Below are 21,666 nucleotides of genomic sequence, written 5' to 3' on the forward strand. Positions count from 1 at the left end.
TGATTTTTCTTAGCAGAGTTTCACCTCTGGGACATAACGGGAATTGAGAAATGCTCCCAGTCAAACTACACGTGCAACATTTACAAAGTCTAATCTCCTATAACCGGAAATCCGAGGTTATGTTGGTCGCACATACACAACACTCGTGGAACTAAAACGTCTCCTGGGTTACACCAGGGTTAGACCATTCCCAGTCCTCTAGTTTTTCCATTTTTCCTCTATCGTGGAACGCGCGTACAGGCGGATGCGAAGGAACTGGACGCCAGCGCAAAAGCGGAATTGCGAGGGTGGAGCAGAGAAATGTTTCTCGCATTTTTTGCTAACGTTGCAAAAACACAGAGGCAGTCAACAGCATAACAGACTACCCGGGAAATATTTAACTTGACAACGGTTGCCCTTAAGTGCTCAGCACAGGTGCGTGACAAAATGCAAAAGCGTAAACCCCTGCCGTTACGAAATCAAAAGCTTGTTTAAAAAACCGTTTTTGAATTAGCTAGAAACTGCTGAGCGTAATGAACTGCTGTCCTGAATACTAGAAGTCGTTTGAAGTAGGTACGTAATGTAACTTGTGTATTTGAAACTTATACGTGATCAGAGGTTGTTTAAAAAAGAATTGTTCGGGAATTACCCAGCCAAGAAACTGCTGGGCGTATTGAATGACCGTACTGAATACCGGATAAGCCCATAACTGATGTAACCCGTATATAACGGTACTATGAGATCAGCGCCTGTTGAAGAAAGAATTCTCTAGAATTGTTGGTTGGACATCTTAATTAGCATAGGTTTTTTACCACAACTTCCAAACACCTCGAAGTTCGACAAAACACTGCGCTGTGCGTCGTATTTTCAACTCTCTTCCAATTATTTGTGAATGTGGTAAAACACGGTCTGTCGTTTTTAATATTTTACTTGAGGGAAAGAGAATAAAATTAACGCCGCTTTGAAGTGAATCAAATGTCGGTAGCGCAGAGGTGCTATCTGATTGCACTTTTGAAACACTGCAAATTAAACCCATGAAATTGTAGGTCACGAAGTCAAATTGCAGTCTTTTTTAGAGATATCAGTTCTTTCAGAAGAATAGAGTGCATGAGCTCAAAGAAAAAGTACCTTGATTATTGGAGGTAACACTTTGGTACCATGTTTAATCAAATGGACTGCAGCTTTCAATGACTGGAGAGACTGAAATGAAATCCTTCACTAAACGTAAGTCTTATCGCGAAGTTTCTGTCGTCCCCCACTTCCTTCCACAAAAAGTGCATCATACTACATTCTTTAATCATTAAAACGAATTTTATTGACGCCAAGTCACCAACCATTCAAATTTATTCCACATAACGTGTTAAAAATAATAATGTAAAATAATTGAGCAGGAAACTTTGCTCTTCAAACAAAATGAAAAGCGCCACAAAAAATGTTCCCTGCTATAACTGAGGAAATTTGAATTGCTAAAAGAATTCAGTAGTACATTCGATTCGATGATGTTAAATTAGGGTTACGAGAAACTAGAAGGCTATTTTAAGAGATTTAATTCGACAATAAATTTAGGGGCGGGGGGATTTCGTCGCATGGCTGTTGGTCAAAGTTTGCATCAGCCTGCGCTAAAACATCTTTTACGATTGGTACTGAACCCTGCTGTAACTTTACAGTTTCGCTAGAATTCACCTGCTCACAAGTCTGAAAGCAAGTTTCCATTTACACATTGTAAGGCCTGCAGGCTGCCGTTTTCGCGTGACGTCATCTACAGTCTGCATTGCACAACTCGTCCCTAGATTCCTCTCTTCCTCGAACTTCTCGACGGGAGAGAGCACGGTAAACAAGGTTGTGCGAATTACTTGACTAGTGTTGCTAGATTTGAAAATTCCACAATATGAAATTGGCATAAAACGTCAAAAAAACTTTCTTTAAATAATCCTAACCGCATTGACATTGAAATACTACAATTTTAGAAGCTGACTAGTTTACGTTACAAAATAAGTGCTGGACAAAATTAACGGTGCTGTTTGCTTCGAGAGCAATTCTGTTGAAAGAAATCCCGTCAACTAGCACTAGTTTCTAATCCAGCATAAATTCATTTAGCGTGACACTAATATCCCGACTGTCACGCAAACATCTACGTGGAAACGTTGTCCATTTGTCACCCATTGTCCTGTCAAAAATTGGCTCATTCCATACTGCAAAGAATAAATCATGACATCAGTTACCTTGGGGAAACAATCTTCAACAGTGAAACACGCAAAAGTTATTATTTAACTCCAAGGCATAAAATGGTACGTCTACACAAGGCTACGACTGTAACTAATCAATTATTGGATGAGGTTTTTGTGATATCCAGAATAATCAAGGTCGAGGTAGGGGTTATCAGCCGAAGCCGAAGGCTGGAATTGTGGATTTCGTATGGTTAATCAAATGGTGACGATGGGTGACAAATTACTCCTCAATTTTACCGCACTTTCGGCCAATTAGAAAAGAGATAGTGAGTTCAATATATAACAATGGCAGTTAAGAGAAATCATCAGATATTAACCCCACCCCCGTCCCCAGGATTTCTCTATCTTGAAGCAGTCATTCCATTTTTTTGTTTTGGAAGTTTCATGGCTAGATAGAATGTTGCCCTAAAATGTACCTCCAGTAAAAATGCTTCGATTACTACTGCAAGAATCGTTTGAATTTGATAACAATCATCACGAAAGGAAGACGAAAGCAGTGTCAAAAGAAACCAGTATTGACAATCGCACATTGGAGACAATCCAAACTGGAATTGTGGATTTCGTATGGTTAATCAAATGGTGACGATGGGTGACAAATTACTCCTTCATTTTGGCGCGAAATTTCAGCGTTAATTTACAATTTCACAAATGAAATTACAGAATCGCTATGGCGACGTTTGGCATGAAATTTCTCGATATAATAAACAAGCCAAAACCCCACTGGTGAGCGTAATTTGTCACCCATGACATCAAAAGGTTATCAAACGGTATACGCGTCAAATTATTTCCTTATTTTACTGGTATTAGTAAAGGTATTCTTACGGTTTCGGGTTCAATTTGCAATTAATTTGCACGAGTGAGGTTTTCAAAAAGCTGAAATTGCACGAGCCGCTTCGGCGAATACAATCCAGCTTTTTGAAAAACTCACAAGTGCAAATTAATTCCAAATTGAACAAGAAAAACCGTATTACTTGTTAATTTTATAAACATAAAAAAATTCGCGTTAAGAGTGCCGGAAGATCTTTCCTGGAGCCATTGTTTCTCATTCGAGAAAACTTTTTGCAAAGTTTCCGTACAAACTGTTCGTCATCATTTTACGTGATATCATTGGCTTAGAAAATTTCCTAATATCTTCCAGCCAATCATAATTCAGAATTACAATGTGTAATTTGCACTGGTGTTACACTTTTTCCGGCCACTGGTGTGTTACACTTGAACTGCACTACTCTCAGCCAATCAGAAGTGAGTAACTCTGAGCAAGCACGTTCAAATCTCCTTCCTTCTCTCAACACTAACGGACACCTTTAACGCGAAACTTAAACGTCGAACAGGTATAGTTTGCAAGCAACATGTCAAAATTTGCCTCATGATAAGAATAGAGCGATCTACACCAGCATGCTACTCGATGGACAAACAAGGGATACTAATCAGAATACGCCGAGCAAATTTTATTGTTGCAACAAATCTTTAAGACGTGTGACTATTAAGATAAAATAATCTAACTTATTTTACATGGTACAGTGGCTTCCTATTTTTTTTGTAGAAAAGCATAAATTACAACTTGGCAACACAATCCATTCCCAGTCCCTACAAGTGGAAACGGTGGAATTATGGGAAGGGATCTAAGAGGACAAAGAGGATCTTGGGAAGCTGGTGACGGTTTTTAAATACTATTTTTTCCCGAAATCCATTGCGAACGTGCAAAAATGTTTCCCTTGTTTCCACTTGCACCTGGGAACAAGTGTACTTTCTCTTTCTTAATAAATAGTGCCTACAATATTTAAGATAAATATTATTTAACTAATAGGGTCGCCGCTGAAAATTAATGAACAGTAAAGATAGGCTGCTGGGACAATTAAGCATTAAAAATTTTACTCCATTTGTGTTTTACTCTTGCAAACAGAGGAGTTTTAACCAGCAACACCATAGTTTCCTCAACTTGACCTTAACATTTTCAGGATTGTCAGGTAATTTTAAAAGTTGTATTGTTAGGGTACAAATGTGACAAAGTGAGACTGTGATAAACGTTTCCTATCAAAGCAAGAACAGCGTGAAAACATTCCAGAGCAAGAAGGAAAATCTCGGGAATTAAAAGTACGATGATTGACAAATTAAAGATCATCTTGCAAAAAATACAAATATATTGATTAGTGAAACGTGTCAGGTCAGAAAATATCAATTAAAATCGAGAGTCTGTCCAGCAGGCAGTAATAATCAAATGACAAATTATTTTACTGAAGTGGGTAGTTTGCTTAGAAAAAATTCTTTACCGAGGTCAAAATGACAAATATCTACAGGTCTAGTTGTACTGAGTATGTAAACCCCATATTTTCCGACTAAATTCAACTACTAAAGCAAGTTATACAGGAATAACATTCAGTCAAATAACTAAACACACACTGTTCCATTATTTTCAGAGTTGTTTTCCGAAAACTGTCTGACAAACTTGTTAAATTTTAAAATGTTGTCCACACAATGGATGAAGTATGAAAATTGAGTTAGAGTGAAACTGGAAACAGTTGACGAATAATTCTAACTGGAAAACTTAAGGAAGACCATGATAAAGAAGAAGGAAAACCTCTTGAACAAGAAGACTTTCCACCAACAGAAGATCTCAAGATCAGCTTAGAGGTGTGATGTGTGATGCTGTGCTTGTGGTAATTGTGAAATAAAAAATTTCAAATATAAGCAATATAAGCATATAAGCTTCTACAAGTGCTTTGCCATTCAAACTAATCTTTTTTATAGTTTGCCCACTAAATTGCACCATCAACATTTCTTTAGATGTAACTCGGGGGATAGACAAATTAGCCTCAGCAATCAATTAAAACTGACACTAAAACATCCTAAAATCTTAAAGGGCTGGGCCTAGTTGTTCAAAGTGTGGATAACGCAATCCACTGGATGAACTGCTATCCAGTGGATAAGTGTTGTCAAAACAAACCACGCTATCCACTGCGTAGTGATTTATCCGGTGGATAGCGTTATCCACCCTTTGAACAATCGGGGCCTCCATTATATATCACCTTTGTAAAAAATATATTCTCTTTTCTAGCAGAAACCAGTCATTTACCAGGAAGTCTCTAATAAATTATTCATAGAGTTCAATTAGATGCTTTCTTGTATCGAGAAAAGTAAACGCTGTAAAAAAATCACCTCAGCATTTCACCAAAATCAAAATTTCATCTATAACTATTTGCTAATTTGCACTATAGTAAAATAAATTATTAGAGCTATCCATAATCATTCGATCAACATTTCAGCATCCTAATATCTACTTATAATCTGTTATTAAAGCTTACATCTAAAATGACCCATTGCAAAGGTGAACTCCATATCTACATCTATATCACATTATCACAAGCGGACCAGCCTTTGTTACAATACCTTAAATTTTGCCAAGCCAATAAATAAAATAAGTCTCTCCATGGCATATAAAGCTCTTGTGATAAAGAAAATGAAGGAAAGACTAGCGGAGTCATTTGACTATGCTACTCAATACCATAGAACGAATACAGTCATGTTATCTTTACCACAATGTAAGTAGAGTTTGTGTTGTAACCTGGACATTCAGATTCCAACACCAGCTACTTGTTCCACAGCAAAGAGACTGGTAATAAATTATGTGCTTTCAGAGATTAAGTAGATATCGACAATCTAAGTAGGCCTTACACATGGAGTTTTGAGGGTTCTGTTGGCTTTCTCCCACACAGTAAACACACACCCACTAAAAGCCTTTTCTTTTCCTCTTATTTAACTCGCCAACTAATTCCTGCCTACAAGCCATGCTACAGTTACTAAGTTTTTCTGTAAGAAATAACTGTCAAGATCTATCTTCAAGAAGAAATTTATAAAGAATGAAATTGTTTTACTTTGTTACAAGACCTTTAGCATTAACCAAAGATTCTGAGACAACATCACTCTGTCATTTGGTAAAAATTATGCAGACAGTCAATTATGATAATGTAGAACAATAATTATTACATTATCATAATTGAATAACAATTGAATTATTAATTAAGGATATCTAGCATAAGTTAAAGGTTACGTCATTTGGAGAGGTGAGTTAGTGATGGTGGAATGAGCAAGGGAAGAGTTGCCGCACTGTAACAGACTGTCAGTGCCATTAAGAACTTTATCGCTTCCATGAGAAGTATCCATGGCAACAGCAGAGTTTGAGGAGTTAAAGTCAAGTGTCTTCATAGCAGGTGTCTTGGTTAGCGGAGTGACTGTTCTGTTTGGTTGCCACGACTGTTCAAACCCAAACTGACTGTAGCCATTTTCCTTAACCTTGGCGGGGCTATAGGAAGACAGGCAGAAGAGGAAAGTTAATGAAAAGTTAGAGAATTGATCATTAGCTGCTTTTTATGAACATGAAGTACAAATTACACTGGAGCAATTAAACCATAAACATTATGGTAACACCACACAAATAAACTACGAGCAGCACAAGTGACTATTAACAGGTTCTACGTTTCACAAAACTGGTTAACTTCTGTATTTGGCAAGATTGTTTAAAATTCTTTCCTTGTGAAGCATACAAATAACTGAAAACCAAACAAGCAAATTTAAGATTATTTTTAAAAACAAAAAAAATCAGTGCTGCTTTGTGACTTTTGATATCTAAATGGCAATTCTTTCATTTCCATGTTCTGCTAAGCAAAAGCATTACTATATCATTTAACTTCTATAGTTATTATTTCAAATTGTGACCATTTATGCAAGTACGGGCAAGTTGGTTTACACATTTAACCCATTAAATTTAAACTATGATATTCCTCACTGAAGAACGTAATCTGAATGTATCATGGCAAAAAATAAAACCTAAGTGATTATTGGTTTAGTCTCTTTTGATAAATTAATGTCTTTCTGCCAATATACTGTTACTGTTAAGAGAAACAAGCTACTGATCAGCCACAACAATTGAAAAGCAATGAAACATTGTTTACGTTTATTAGTCAGGAATAACCACAAAGAAAATAGCATAATCAGACAAAAATAGAGTTAACATAACAATGACTTCAATAATACTTTATGTCAATGCAATCAAATTATTTCTACAAGTTAATGCCCCTTTGTTTTGTTAAGTGATTCTTTAAGATATGTTAGTGTAAGTGTGTTACAAATTTTTTAAAAAAACTTAAGAATACTTCATATCTGTTTGAGGTTATAGCTTCCGCAAAATGAGGAAAGGAGAGTTGTTTCGACCCAGATTTAGCCTTCAATGTTAGTTGTCTAAGGTGTACTGTGAATTGATATTGTGTTGTGATGTCAAACTGGAGTAACATTTTCTTACAACCAAAAAAACATAAAACCATGAATAGGAATTATCCCATTTGGTGGGTATTCCACCACTGTTTACAGACTGAATTGGAATTTAGAACTGTTAACTGCAGAGAAAGATGTTAAGACTTGAATGATCATGGCAGTTATGTACATGACTTAAGCAGCTGTGGAAATAAAGCCTGAAAAAAATTCAGGCTTGAACTGGATTCAAACCCATGACCTCTGCAATACTGTTGTAGTGCTCTACCAACTGAGCTATCAAGCCAACTGGGAGCTGGTGACATTGTGAGTTTGGAATGTACCCGTAGATGATGAAGAGTGTAAGTGACTATATGAAAAACCATATGTTTGATCATAGAATTTTGAATTTTGAATTTAAAAATGCTGGTTAATGTGGAGTGGAAAACCGGAGAACTTGTAGAAAACCATTAGACAAAGGCAAGAACCAACAACAAACTCAACCAACTTATGATGCCAGGTCCAGGATTTAAACCTGAGCCACAATGGTGGGTGGCAAGCACTCTCACTACTATGCAATCCCTCCATCCCACAGGTGTGAAGAACTGCAGAACACATATTTTGGATGTGTAATGTCACAATGAACAGAATGGCTGGTTAATTTTTGTCATGTTAACAAGTGTCATTCACAAGGGAAAGAGAATAGCATCACTAAGATGTCCGAAAAATAAACTTAAAGTATCATCAAGATCATTAGTAACAGTAGTAGAAACAGAGATTACATCTACTTGTTCCTTCAACGCTTACAAAGCTCTCTACCAAAGAAAACAAGCTGACTCAGCTTCCTACACTTTGATGTTTCAATGTTATTAAGAAAGGGCATCAGTCAATAAAATAATGTCAACCAAAAGGCTTCTACTCTATTGTACTGTAAAATCATTCTTGTTAAAGTAAAAAAGTACAATTAACTTTCTATAATAATTATTCTACCTACTTCATAAATAACCTCTGTATTGAGTTACTCAAAAAAAGCCTTTTGCAAAAATATAATTTTGAATCTAATTTTGACATACTGTTAAGTTTCGAGAAGTAGTGACACCACAAAGTTGCGATGAAACAGGCTGTTCAAAATGAAATTTGGCAAGGTTTGTTGCTTTGTCATTTACATGTACTGTATGTATCTGTCATATCGATTAGACAAAATTCATTTTGTCAACAACTTGCAGGTACCTTCAAGTAAATTACTAACAATACAGTTAAATGCAAGGCAAGTCAAAGAAAACTGCCTCTATGCTATATCCTAGAAGCAAACTTACTTCCAAGGTAACAAAGTAACTAGCCAATAACAACTGTTCTGTTTATCTAGGGTTCCAAAGTTCTGAACTTAAAATATATACAAAATTATTTAAAATATTTCTAAGCTGCAACTTCAAGTTAAGGGGCACTACAATGAGCATAACTTTGAAAAGCCAAAACCCAATAGACATGTTCATTGCTGGATCGAAGCCTTAATATAATGGTCTAGTTTTCTTGAACCTTATTCTATAAGTCAGAGCACTGATGCTATAAAAAGATTGATATGATGACTTTGGCACACACTTGGCTGTGATGTTGAATTGAAAAAGTCTGAAAGATGTTTTCAAATTTTGCTGTTGTGTCTTGGAAAAATCAGTTAAAAACAACTACAATTTTTTTCTTCCTTTTTTGGTATACTTGATTTTTTATCTTCATATTCTAGGAACATTTTGGGTAAGAGGGAAGGGACTTAGTTATAACAAGCCCTTCTGTGACAAACAATGTAGCAAAATTACCGCAAAAGTTTCCCTTAATACCAGACACTATGGTACTTAAAATGATCACAGCTTTTAAGAACAATATGGAGTTCCAAATTACATTTTGCTCTAGGTTTTATTTGGTCACAAAAACCCAACCAGAAAAAAAAATTCCATGCCACAAAAAGATCACAATGCAACAAATTCAAAAGGACATTATTGTAACTCCCATTATACATACATGTACATATGCAATAGTTATTTCATTATATTATAAATTTCAGAAATATTACTTTAACAATTTTCCCCTTCAAATATTAACAAAGAGAAAGAAATTGAAAATAAAAATTACCTCATAGGCTGTGTATTTTTTCTTGGGGATCTGTAAAGCAAGACAAAACATTTTAAAGCCACTGCCCATTTCCATTTCTTTAAAGAAATCAGCAAAGCTATAGCTATGTAGCTTTCTCTTAACAGAAAGAAGACAAATCACTGCACAGTACTAGCCTGCACAAACACACATTGAATCTTTTTTCCAGAGATTAAAGAACAGTAACATTGACTGATACATGTAGTTTTAATACCTTGTGTATCTCCAAGGAGACATGGGTATTTCTCTATTTAATGAATCCATAACTGAAGGCGCCACATATGTGAAGCCCTGGTAAATAATAAAAGACATATATAACATGTTGGTACAGTATACCCAGCTAGATATACTGCAGTCCCTGTATATCCCTCTCTTCTCGTGATTTTCACTAGTGATGAATATCAACATGCATCAGCATATAAGCTAGAAAAAAAAAATGGCAAGTTCATTACAAGCAAGAGCATAAGAAGAATGATTACACTTGTTCTTATTATGTTGTCCTCACTAAGGAACACCATGGTCTATTAAGGTATTTACAATCGTCCACAACAAAATAGGGCTTTTTCTAGTAAGAAGTTGTAGCAATAATCTCGACTAATCATGTGCTAAAACGTGTTTTGGAAAGTTCTGAACAAGTTTGTAACGTCAAGGATGCATTGCACTCTTATCTTAGCAGGATGTCATAGTCATCTTTACCTGAAATATTTTATCTGCACTCTCGCTCAACATTGAATCCACCGGTGAATCAACGGGTGTCTGTCTGGTAAATTTACTATCAAACTGACTAACATCCTCCTCTCCGGTCTGTGAAGAAAAACAGCTGATTGGACAACATGCAACATACTTCTTTTGTTCTTTAACCAGTAAATTGAACTTTTAACTTGTTTGATGTATCTGTATAGGATTACAGAATGAAATACTTACAATGTTTGGTTTAAATGGGGGCTCCACTTTTCTAGAATAAAGATCGTCCCAGTTAATAGAGCGGAAGAAGGGGTGACACTACAAGAGAAAATCAGAATTTCCACCTTCAACTGATGAGCAACGAATTTCTAAGTTAGTACAATAAATGAAAGAATACATAAATGAATGGAAAGACTTACAGACAGACAGACATCCAATAGGGACAAACAATAAAATAATATACCAATTCTACTTAATGGTAAGCATCCTCTACATAATTTATTGTTATTATGAAGTACAAAATGTATATTTCCAGTTACCACTCTCCTATTTGCAGGGGTTTCATAAGAACCAGGCACCAGGCAAACTGCCAGGCTGTGAGGATGATTTAACCTGCCTTGTTTGACCATCTAGGGGAAAGTTCTTCTAATAAAGAAGTTCAGCTCAAAATGTTTTGCCCGCCCATAAAAACTAGTTGTCCTCCTGCTGAAAACATCAATGAAACCCCTGCATTTGTAACAAAGTTTTGAAGTGTTGTTTGAAGTTATTAGGCTGATTTAGCAAGAGAACGGGAACGTCACTTAATGACGGCGCGCGCAGTACAAATATCCAAATATGGTCAGATGACAACTGCAGGGCACACGGAATTTGACCATATTTGGGTATTTGTACTGCACACGCCGTCGTCAAATGACGTTCCCGTTCTCTTGCTAAATCAGCCTATTGTTGGAGAAGAGGACTGATTTGCCATATCAGATGAAAGGCAAGCAGAGTATCTAGCAGAGATCATTAAGCACAAGGTGATTTTTGCTAGCAACCAGCTATTTTTGATAAACCTGCCCATCACATCTACTTTTATGTTCCTTTTCTGTAGAGATGTGATATCAAACGGATATAATTCTGAAACGGTTTCCCACATGATTTTTACGTGCACTACCTAATTTAAGACTCCATTATTTTACAGAACTCTCCTGTTTATTTTTGGTTTCATAAGTTAGCAGTTAAACTAAGTACTGTTTTAACACCATTGTACGTCACCAGAAGTATAATTACCTTGATGGTACTCGCAGCTTCTTGTCCACCACCCAATCTGGCTTGAGGGTGACGTTTCAACAACTGAGAGCAAAGCAGTTCACAACCTCAGCAAAACTCATTGGGGCAAGGTTTAAATAACAGGGCTTTGTAGCAAGGAGCAGCAGGAGAATGGGAGAAAGTCATTAAATGTATGCACTGAGAAGTAGCAGAAGCAGTAACAGTGGCAGTGGCAGTGTCAGTGGTAGGGCTAAGGGTAGTGGTAGTAGTAGTAGTAGTAGTAGTGGTAGTGGTAGTGGTAGTGGTAGTGGTAGTGGTAGTGGTAGTGGTAGTGGTAGTGGTAGTGGTAGTGGTAGTGGTATTGGTAGTGATAGTTGTCTAGTGGTAGTGGTAGTGGTAGTGGTAGTGGTCTAGCGGTCTAGCAGTCTAGCGGTCTAGCGGTCTAGCGGTCTAGCGGTCTAGTGGTAGTGGTCTAGTGGTAGTGCCAGTGGCAGTGGCAGTAGCAGTGGCAGTGGCAATGGTAGTGGTAGTGGTAGTGATAGTGGTCTAGTGGTAGTGGTAGTGGTAGTGATAGCGGTAGTGGTAGTGGTAGTGGTAGCGGCAGCGGTAGTGGTAGTGGTAGTGGTAGTGGTAGTGGTAGTGGTAGTGGTAGTGCAACGGCAGCGGTAGCGCTAGTGGTACTGGTAGTGGCAGTGGCAGTGGCAGTGGCAGTGGCAGTGGCAGTGGCAGTGGCAGTGGCAGTGGTAGTGGTAGTGGTAGTGGTAGTGGTAGTGACAGTGGTCTAGTGGTAGTGGTAGCGGTAGTGATAGCGGTAGTGGTAGTGGTAGTGGTAGTGGTAGTGGTAGTGGTAGTGGTAGTGGTAGTGGTAGTGGTAGTGGTAGTGGTAGTGGTAGTGGTAGTGGTAGTGGTAGTGGTAGTGGGAGCGGTAACGGTAGTGGTAGTGCAGCGGCAGCGGTAGCACTAAGGGTAGTGGTAGTGGTAGTGGTAGTGATAGTGGAGGTGGCAGAGGCAGTGGCAGTGGCAGTGGCAGTGGCAGCGGTAGTGGTAGCAGCAGTAGCCGTAGAAGTAGTAGTAGAAGTAGCAGTAGGAGTGGCAGCAGTGGCAGTGACAGGCACAGAAGTAGTAGAGGCAGAGGAGGCAGTAGTGGCAGAATGTAATACTCACTTTTCTAATGAAATCTTTTGCTTCAGGACTTAGAAAAGGAGGAAGAACCAGCTTCCCTTTTAAAATCTGCAGAGGCAAAATTATTCAATTTCAGTTCAACTCAACTAGGAAGAATTAATAACAATAGATGCATTATTAATCCTTTAGAAGCTCTCAAATATTTGTGGTGAACTTTCAAATTGTTCTCAAGTTTTGAAAAGAACCCTAATTATTATAGTCAAAACTATTACTTCTCGTGCGTATGTTATATATTGCCAAACTGCAACATAAAACTGAAAAAATATTGCTACATGAGCTTAACGATACATCACCAGCTAATTTGTATGAGAGATAACCTTGATTAAAAACAACTGCTGCATTAAATTCCTACAATGTAGATGTACAGCTCATGTAAATCACACCAAAGCAACATGCCTATCCTGAATAAAAAGGGATCCCATCACCAAGAGCAGGATACTCACAAACTTTCAACTTACCTTGTCAATTGTTTTTTTCCTGCTGTCCCCACAAAAAGGAGGCTGAAAACACCAAATAAGAGGTCAGGTTGCAATACAATGACTGTGCAATGTCAATTATAAGGACTATGATGGTATTACAAATTAAGGGCCATTCCAAATTATGCAGCTGTGTAGTTTATTCTTCATATCACTTCTGTATCTTGATCATTGAAACAGGCAATGTACATAGTTACTCCACCATTACTATAGAAGAAAAAGATTTCAATTTTGCTGAGCATGAGCACAATAATTAATTTGAGTAGCCCCAAACCAAAGAAAAATGTAGACAATCTAAATTTCTTTTTGGTTTTCGAAAACCCAAATCAGTATGACTTTTCCCTTTCCTGGTTTCCGATTACAATATTACCACATTCAAAGTATTTAAGTGTAAATAACACCCTGGTCACCAATGAAAAAAGCTCTTTAAATGTAGGAAGCATGAGTTCTGTGTCATCAAATATGCAACATGAATTGTATAGTTCAGCATAATATTTGATTAGCACTGGCTTCATTTTAATTGGTACAAAAAACAAACATGTGTCAACTTACACTGCCCGTCAACATGTCGTACATGAGTGCACCTAGACTCCACCAATCAACTGCTTTTCCGTGACCACTACGAGTGAGAATCTCAGGCGCCCTTCAATTAGAGAAATGCCGCTAAATTAATCATACCAAAAGACTGCTTTGATTAATCAACCGCCTTCTCTGGTAAAATATTAATATATACTGTTTTCATAGTTCAGTGCTTATCACCAACTGTAGATCACCTGGAAGCCAGCACACTGGTAGTCAAAGAGCTGAAGCCATGGGGTTGAACCTAGATGTAGCCCTATTTTTCCTGGCTTTCACTACTACATGCACACAGTGTGTCAGGGAAACATTTCATTTACCTCTCCATAACTTTTTGGACCCAAGAAATAGTAGTGCTGATTTTAGCTCAAAAACCAGTCCAGTCTGTTTCATTTCCTGCTAATTTTATTGTTTGAATTTCAAAACTATTCTTTAATATTATGATCTTGAATGTAAACATGGCAAACAAAACAGAGTGTTCTGCAACCAGTAACTACCGGGACCTTCAAGAAAGGGGCCCCAGGCAACAGACGTCCAAAGGATGGATAAGCCTGTCCACCCGATAAATCTCTATCCCAAGGACAGCATAGTTTGTTTTGTCAACACTTATCCACTGGGTATTGATTATTCCAGTAAATATACATGTATATTGTTATCCACTCTTTCAAAAACTGGGTCCAAGTTTGAAACTTGGACACTGTCTATATGTAGATATACTTACATGTATTCAATAGTTCCACAGAACGTGTGAGTTAAACTGTTTTCAAATACTGCCTCTTTACACAAACCAAAATCAGTCAACACTACATGTCCTGTGAAGAGAGGTTAATCACAAAGATCTGCATCCATGAAAAGCATAAAATTCAAGAGAAACTTGACTTTACTTCAAAGATATTTCCTTTAAAGGGCAACAAGAAATAATTCAACTCACAGGCAAAGCCAGATTGTTGTACTTAAAAATCTTTTTACAAGTTTCCTGTGATGGATTGTGTGTTCCTAGTTTAAAATGGGTCATTGATGAAAAAACATCTCTCTAGCCATAAATTGTATGTCTCCCTAGAGTCTGATTGGACATGGGCAAATTTTGCTAGGCCACTGATTAAGGTTACTTCAAACCTTCACGGGAGTCCTCCAGGAAAAAATTCATACGCGCGCTGTTTTCAAGGAAACTCCCGCAAACTATATATCAACAGAAAGGTTATAAAATGTAGAATTTGATAAAATTATGTTTTGTTTTGGATTTTGCTTTCCAAAGGCGGCAGAGACCGTCAACTCCAAAATGACCGACTAACGTTCCAGCGAATTAATCGGGTATCAAATGCGACTGTTCATGCAAAATAACTGTGCAGTGTTAATCACAAAGCCTCAATCTCCAAAAACGTGTCAGCATTTTCTTTTATTTCTATTGGTTATCTTTTTATAGATCTGTCAAGTTTGACTATTGAAAAATTCGTGTAACCTGTTACGTTAAAGGCCGCCACAAGGACAGTATTTAAAATAAAGCAATTCGCCAATACGCTTTTGTTCCATATCCATCAGTGAATGTTCTGACCAAATTTCATGGAAAACCGTCAAATCTGCATACCCTATTAATTCATTTAAAGAGAAGGGATTCTCTCGAAAAAGAGTGCAAGTTTTCGCCTCCTAAAGATTTATAAACATATCATGCCTTCACAGAGGAATGTGTCAACTTGAAATCCGCGAGCCAATGAAATAACAGAACCCTTAGTGTTCAGAGTATGCAAACTTGTGCTTCGTGGACATTAATTTTCTTGACTACAAAAAAATCAACCAATATAGCCCCGCAAAGGTTTGAAGCAACCTTAATGACTGTCTGTTATTTGTAGTTCTTGTCTTACAGTTTGACAGATGAAAATTCATTTAAAAAAAGAAAGTAGTGAATTACCTTGTGTATCTAGCAGTATGTTCTCTGGCTTGAGATCTCTAGAAAAAAAATAAACAAATACAATTGTGGAGATCAACAACAATAGATGGCAAATTTAACTGTGAATAAAATTAATGTAAAAGATGAAATGTTCACCATGTCGCAAGCATTCAACAAAGACTGAGTACCTGAAGCATACAATTTTGGTTGGGCATTTTAACCATTGAGGTATGGAGAAACTTACATTGAGCTGCACAGTTTATAACAAAGGTTTAAGTGACAAGCACATCCTAACCACAGCTAGGATCAGCAATGTCAGACATGTTATGCATGCGATATGCTAAAGATTTCACCTTTAACAATCATATTCAGGCCTCGGAAAAAGCTTGAATTCCAGCTTACCCTTGGGACAAGCAGCCCACACATTTTTCTTGCCCTGGGCAAGTCCTTGTTTCTTTGTGTGTGTGTGTGGATTTAGCTGGCAGATGACTTGCCTAGGGCTTTGCCCATTGTGCAAGTAAGAATGAAAAAGTTACTTGCCAGGCAGGACAATTTACTTGTCCTGGACACCAGGACAGCAATTTTTTCAAGCCCTGAATATTAAAATAGTGATTATCACAACCTATACCACATAATGTGTTTCGGTTTTCAACAATGACATTAAATACTTCAGACCTTAATGTTTTTGTAAGATAATTAAACATTTTTCAATTTCAGCCCAGAACTCACTTTTAGTTTTAGTAGCAATACATGTACATAAGTGGTAACACTAGGACTATTTCTTCTATCACCTGGATGGAATTATTTGCTAGTTATAGTACGGTTACCCCTAGCATTTCACTTGCAGGTACCCATTTAAACACCTGCGAGGGGAAACATTAGGGGAAAGAACACAATACAACAACCATGGCCAGCCTGGGTTCAATTTAAAATTCAAACAATTTACTCCAGTACAATAACCATTAAGCTACCACGTCTCCCTATGTATTTTTGTCAAGCCCAATAAATTATCTCTCAAATGGAAAGCTATCATCATTCCATTACAAAAATACCTACCTGTAAATAATTCCCTGCTTATGGAGATGTTCCAAGGCCAGCACTATTTCAGACAAGTAGAAGCTGTGCGTAACAGACACATATTCTTAAGCTCGAGTGCAAGGTAAATATATATAAATGATAAAATGCAGTGTTCATAGGCTGGGATCTACTGTTCAACTTTTACCATGCTGTGTCTTCCATGAAAATTCCTTCTCTCTCCAAGTGCATGAAAAGTTCTCCACCTATCAAGAAAGGCACAGGTATCAATAGGATAATCTTTGCTAACATTTTTTCTCAAATTTTTTTTTTTTTGACATAATGGGTCTAAATTGACCAAAATTTTAATAAGCTCATAAATAGATAGCTATATATCATTTTCATGTGTAGCCAGTATATTCAGCTGCCCTCTCCAACAAAAAATAGGAGCAAGCATCTGTGCATCATCATTGATAATCATATTGAAGGCCACATGATTTTCCCAATGACCATTTCCAGTTTAATATACTGATGTAACAGATTTAAGTTTAAAAGCCAGATTTGCGGACATAATCAACATTTTATGGTGACAAAAATATTTCACGAGTGGTCTGTTTTTTTTCTTTGTGAACTTAAATAGGTCATTAACTGTCTCATGAAAAGATTACATACAGAGAGCAAATTCTTTTGATCTCTCCATGTGTCACATCAGAAATTGTGACACCAAAATGGTTTTAACACAGACGCATGCTCCAATTTTCTTTTTTTAAGGAAGGAAGGCTGTTCCACTATTTTAAGTGCTGTAAAACTCTTGAATTTAAAAGTGATGATAGTACAAGGCTGTGCTTCTCTACATTTGTGCAGTTTTTATCACAAGCAAGACAATTTTGTATACTTTGGTGAAAACAACTATTGTGCAACCGTGACAATTCAACCTATAATTACATACAGAAGAGAAATGAATGAATAAGCAATAGCCGCTAAAGCCATTTGTTTGTCTCCAATTTTTAATTATAGGTTGATTTTATAATTATTTTAAAATACCACAACCAACAATGAAAACATACCACTGAGATATTCCAAAATAAGGTACAGTTTTCCTCCAGTTTGAAAAGCATAGATTAGGTCAACTATAAAAGGATGCTGCAAAAAAGTAAATTTGATAGTGTTTTTAATATTCAAACTTAATCAAGTCAACTGTACATCAAGTAACCTTTAGTTAGTAGAATAGCGACAATGAAGTTGTGAAAAGAAATGGCTAAATGTCCTAACATATATGATTCAAGAGGCTTGGAGGAAGCTTGATCAAAATGAGGGAACACACTTGAAGCAAATCACATTCCCTGCCTGCACTTCTCATTTACATTAGTCATCATGAAAAAAAAAAATCATTTTCTGAGTAAAGAAATCTCTCGTATCGATACTAGTCACACTATGTTGTAGCTTACACTGCTTTTTCATTTGAAAACTTTTGAATGCAGCACATGTACAATTTTTTTTTACTTTACCCAATATCATCAAAAAAGGAAGATTAAAACACTCAAACTGCTTTTAAACCTTACGAACCAAAGTCAAGTTTGAGCCACACTCATTACAGTCAATCATAGTCAAACTGAACCCAAAATTAACTCACAAGATTTCCATTATTTCTGAGTTATGCCTGTCATTACTATTTCACATCTTAGATGATTGCATAAACGATGTGGAATTTAAATAACAATATGTTAGCAAACCTTAGCCTTGAACATATGTTTCCAGACAAAGGATTGCTGTCATCAATGAGAAGTTAATGTTTTCTAACCAATTGTTATTTAAATTTGGTGTTCTATTACAAATTGAACAGAAACAAACCTTAACAGCTTCTAAAATATTTCTTTCAGCTTTGGTGTGAGCAGTGTCTTTGTGACTTCTTATAATGGCAGCCTAAAAAAAAAAGGACATGAGCTCCTTACCCAAAAACTGAACAACATACTGAACTATGTTTGTCATTAACTTACATGTAACATTTTAACCCTGCTTCTCAGAAAGCCCCCCCAAGTTTGGATTTAGTAAAAGTACATTCTTTAGTATCAATTTCCCAATACTTTAGTGAAAATTTCCTTGACTTGGTATGTAGTTTAAAATACAGATGTTTTTTTGTTCCATAACTTCACTTTCACACCAATTTACAGATTTCATAACAGAGAGTATTAGTTAATTTAATGACATTGGAATTTATGATTAAATTACATTCTGTATAAAACCAGACAATCCCAGGAAATAATTGCTCTTACTAATAATAGATGATGATATTTTTAATCTGGTAAGTTGCTTGTAATACTCTTATCAGGCTCTATTTTGCAAGCTTTTAGACCATCCTGTAGATGTCACATTATATCAATGAACCTGTGTAAATGCCCTGATGTAAGTTTGATGTTGTTTAGAAAGGACATAATTTCCTTCATTTCAGACTTAGATGATGCAGTACAGCACAAATGATGTGTAAATTAAAAATCAAACAACTAAAAACAAGAAAGCAAAAACAAAATTAAACCACAACATGACCATTTGATCTACTATCATTTTCATCTAAGCATGGACACCTAATGAAAAAATATGACTGTTCTAACTGGGCGCAAACATGACATGTTTTGCCTCCAAACATTTGAAGTTTGAAGGGAATTTGAGCAAGATTTGCTGAAATGGCAGTGAGAATGGATATGAACCACAGTTTGCTCAGTGCTCTGATGTGCATTCTTGAAAGCAGGTAGATGTTGTTTGTCTCGCTGTAATATTGTTTAGCATACAGTACTTGTGTGCCATTGAACATTAAATACAAACCCTTGACTTATTTCACTTGTTTGAAGTATAGCTGTCATCTCTGACACCTCATTTCCTCAGTTCTTTAGCAGAGGAATGCCTGGTCTGTTTGAAGTTGTGCCCATGTTTATAAATCAAAAACATTAAATTATCAACAAAAAAGTGCGCGTACATTCAAACTCGGACACAACTGTTTGGTTAATGGAAGTAAAACTTCAAATTTTTGGCTACCAAATATGTCATGTTTATATAAATTAGACCCAGTTAAAACAAGTTTTTTCGTCACACATCCACCCTTGGATGAAACTGATGAAATTCAAATGTAGGGCATTAATCGAATACAATCAATTCTAACATTGCTCTAATATCATTGGTTAATTCTTTTATCATGTTTAAGCATCCTATATACATTTATAACTGTACAGATATCCACTTGAAATACTTTTACCCACAGAAAGGGATTTTTTCCTTCAACTACCTCAGTATGCACCAGCATTCATTATGTGTCAACTACTGTTTGTTTCATGATCAAATGAAGGCAAAGGGCAATCTTGTGAGCCTCTCGTACAAGTGCATGTAAATGTATATCACTATATTCAAGGATTGAGAAAGATGTTCTAAAGACATAGTTGCACGATACAAATCTTGGCTGCCCTGCCCCCTCAGATAAAAGCCTCATCATAGTTCTTGTGAAAGACAATTTCCAGGAAAAACTAAAAAAATCTATAAACTTACAAGGGCAAATACAGTTGTACATGTACCTTCACTTCCTGTATAAACATTTAAAGAATTTGAAGAACCTCTTTTAGAAAAGTAAAAATTGCATACAATTTATGGCTAAAGTTTAACCTCGACAACCTTAGAGGCAGGGGAGAACTTTTAGACAGCCAGTGATCTGGAATGATCACAATTTTGATTTTCTTTTCAGCATTAACGCAGGTATCATGAAGGGGGGATTACCAGAAAATACTCAACACAACTTTTATCACGTGAAATAGCAAAACAGGATCAATACAAATTAAGCCAATGTTACAAAGACCTCAACCAGTAATTCGAGCTTAACTCTAAATAGCTTATATTATTGTTAAGTTACATAACATGAAACTCGATCCAATCAACACAAACTCGAACCTTTTTCAACACTTTCATTGCGAATATTTTGCCCTTGTTCCGTCCATCCACTTTCCTGACTTGAAAAACCTGAGGAATAATATAAATTGCCTTAGATTATTTTTCCATTAGACCCAAGACCACAACCTTCTCACAACATCACTATAACAGTTACGGCCTTCTCGGTCATAATTATAAAGTTAACCTTAATTAATATTAGCGTTATCAAAAATATACCTTACGTACCTTCCCATATCCTCCTTTTCCAAGAACTTTGAGAAGTTCGAAACTATTTGGGCCTATTTTCTCATCTTTAGGGTTAACAGTCTCTTCAGAAATAGACAGTGTCTCCACTTCAAGCGAACTATGAAAGAGAAAGAACTGTGAGCTTACGCTAGTTTCAGTGACAAATGTCGGCTATGAAATGCTTCACTGATCGAGGACAAATTTCAAAATATACGCCGGCCGGTTCGCCGGTATGAACCCACCTTTCGTCATTTTCCATCGGTTCATCACATACCTGGCCCTACAAACAAAATAGTCACGATTTAATACTCGATAGTTGCGTTTCACAGTTGCCCACGGAATATAATTCGTTGTACGCAATTTCATCGCATCCTCTCATTCAAAACAGGCTTACCTCTTCGAATTCATCGTCGCTTAAATCTTCCTCGTCTATTTGATCGTTAATATCTAAGGGAAAGACTTCAGCCATCGTTGCATTGACTAAAACTTTTAAAAAAAGTAAAAACAATGTGTAAAGTTTAACTAAAACTAGGGTAAAATCTCGAAAACTTTTTATATCGCCATTGCATTCCCACCAACAATGAGCTCATGGCGTACTCGCGCTTTCCGATTGGTGTGAAAACGCCGGTATCACGTGACATCTCGTGTGTTCCACATGAACTGCAAGTACAGACCAGTTCACTTCCTTGATTGGCCCATATAGTGAAAGGGCAGAGTTATCTGATTTTCGCTTCCTTCAGCTCAGAAATCTGTCCCAAGATTTTCCAACAGTGAAGAAGTATTGCTATCATGTGCAACGTTCTCTATAAATCGAATCAATATTTGTGATGGGAAAGCAGAAGGAATAGAT

At 36.6% G+C, this 21,666-nt stretch overlaps 1 protein-coding gene across 2 annotated transcripts; it reads right to left on the reverse strand.

Annotated features, from left to right (window-relative positions):
* Positions 1-1,268: 1,268 nt before the first annotated feature.
* LOC110069217 (ribosomal protein S6 kinase beta-1-like) lies at positions 1,269-21,448 on the reverse strand. Of its 2 annotated transcripts, none has more exons than XM_089279270.1 (19): positions 21,211-21,448; positions 21,059-21,096; positions 20,817-20,934; positions 20,592-20,660; positions 18,513-18,584; positions 17,729-17,804; positions 16,870-16,927; positions 16,704-16,766; positions 15,669-15,706; positions 14,484-14,574; positions 13,739-13,829; positions 13,169-13,210; positions 12,693-12,758; positions 11,550-11,612; positions 10,518-10,595; positions 10,290-10,397; positions 9,808-9,884; positions 9,576-9,605; positions 1,269-2,171 (listed from the first exon to the last, which is right to left on the reverse strand). In XM_089279270.1, exons 1-19 carry the CDS (start codon positions 21,283-21,285, stop codon positions 2,162-2,164), a joined length of 1,263 nt encoding a protein of 420 aa, XP_089135396.1. In that variant the 5' UTR covers positions 21,286-21,448; the 3' UTR covers positions 1,269-2,161. The 2 variants fall into 2 exon arrangements, with proteins under 2 accessions (XP_089135396.1, XP_089135395.1); XM_089279269.1 differs by lacking the exon at positions 1,269-2,171 and adding an exon at positions 3,641-6,507.
* Positions 21,449-21,666: the final 218 nt, after the last annotated feature.

This window comes from Orbicella faveolata, unplaced genomic scaffold (genome assembly GCF_042242905.1).
Source record: "Orbicella faveolata isolate gen_17 unplaced genomic scaffold, um_ofav_v1 contig_47, whole genome shotgun sequence".
NCBI lineage: Eukaryota > Metazoa > Cnidaria > Anthozoa > Scleractinia > Merulinidae > Orbicella > Orbicella faveolata.

Bases quoted from the DNA above. Each gene is read 5' to 3' on its own strand.
- LOC110069217 (XM_089279269.1), bottom strand. From the start codon at position 21,285: ATGGCTGAAGTCTTTCCCTTAGATATTAACGATCAAATAGACGAGGAA. The intron at 18,585-20,591 runs GTTCGAGTTTGT...TTTTTTTTTTAG, and splicing joins CAATGAAAGTGTTGAAAAAG to GCTGCCATTATAAGAAGTCA. The intron at 6,508-9,575 runs GTAATTTTTATT...GTCTTCCTATAG, and splicing joins AAAAATACACAGCCTATGAG to CCCCGCCAAGGTTAAGGAAA.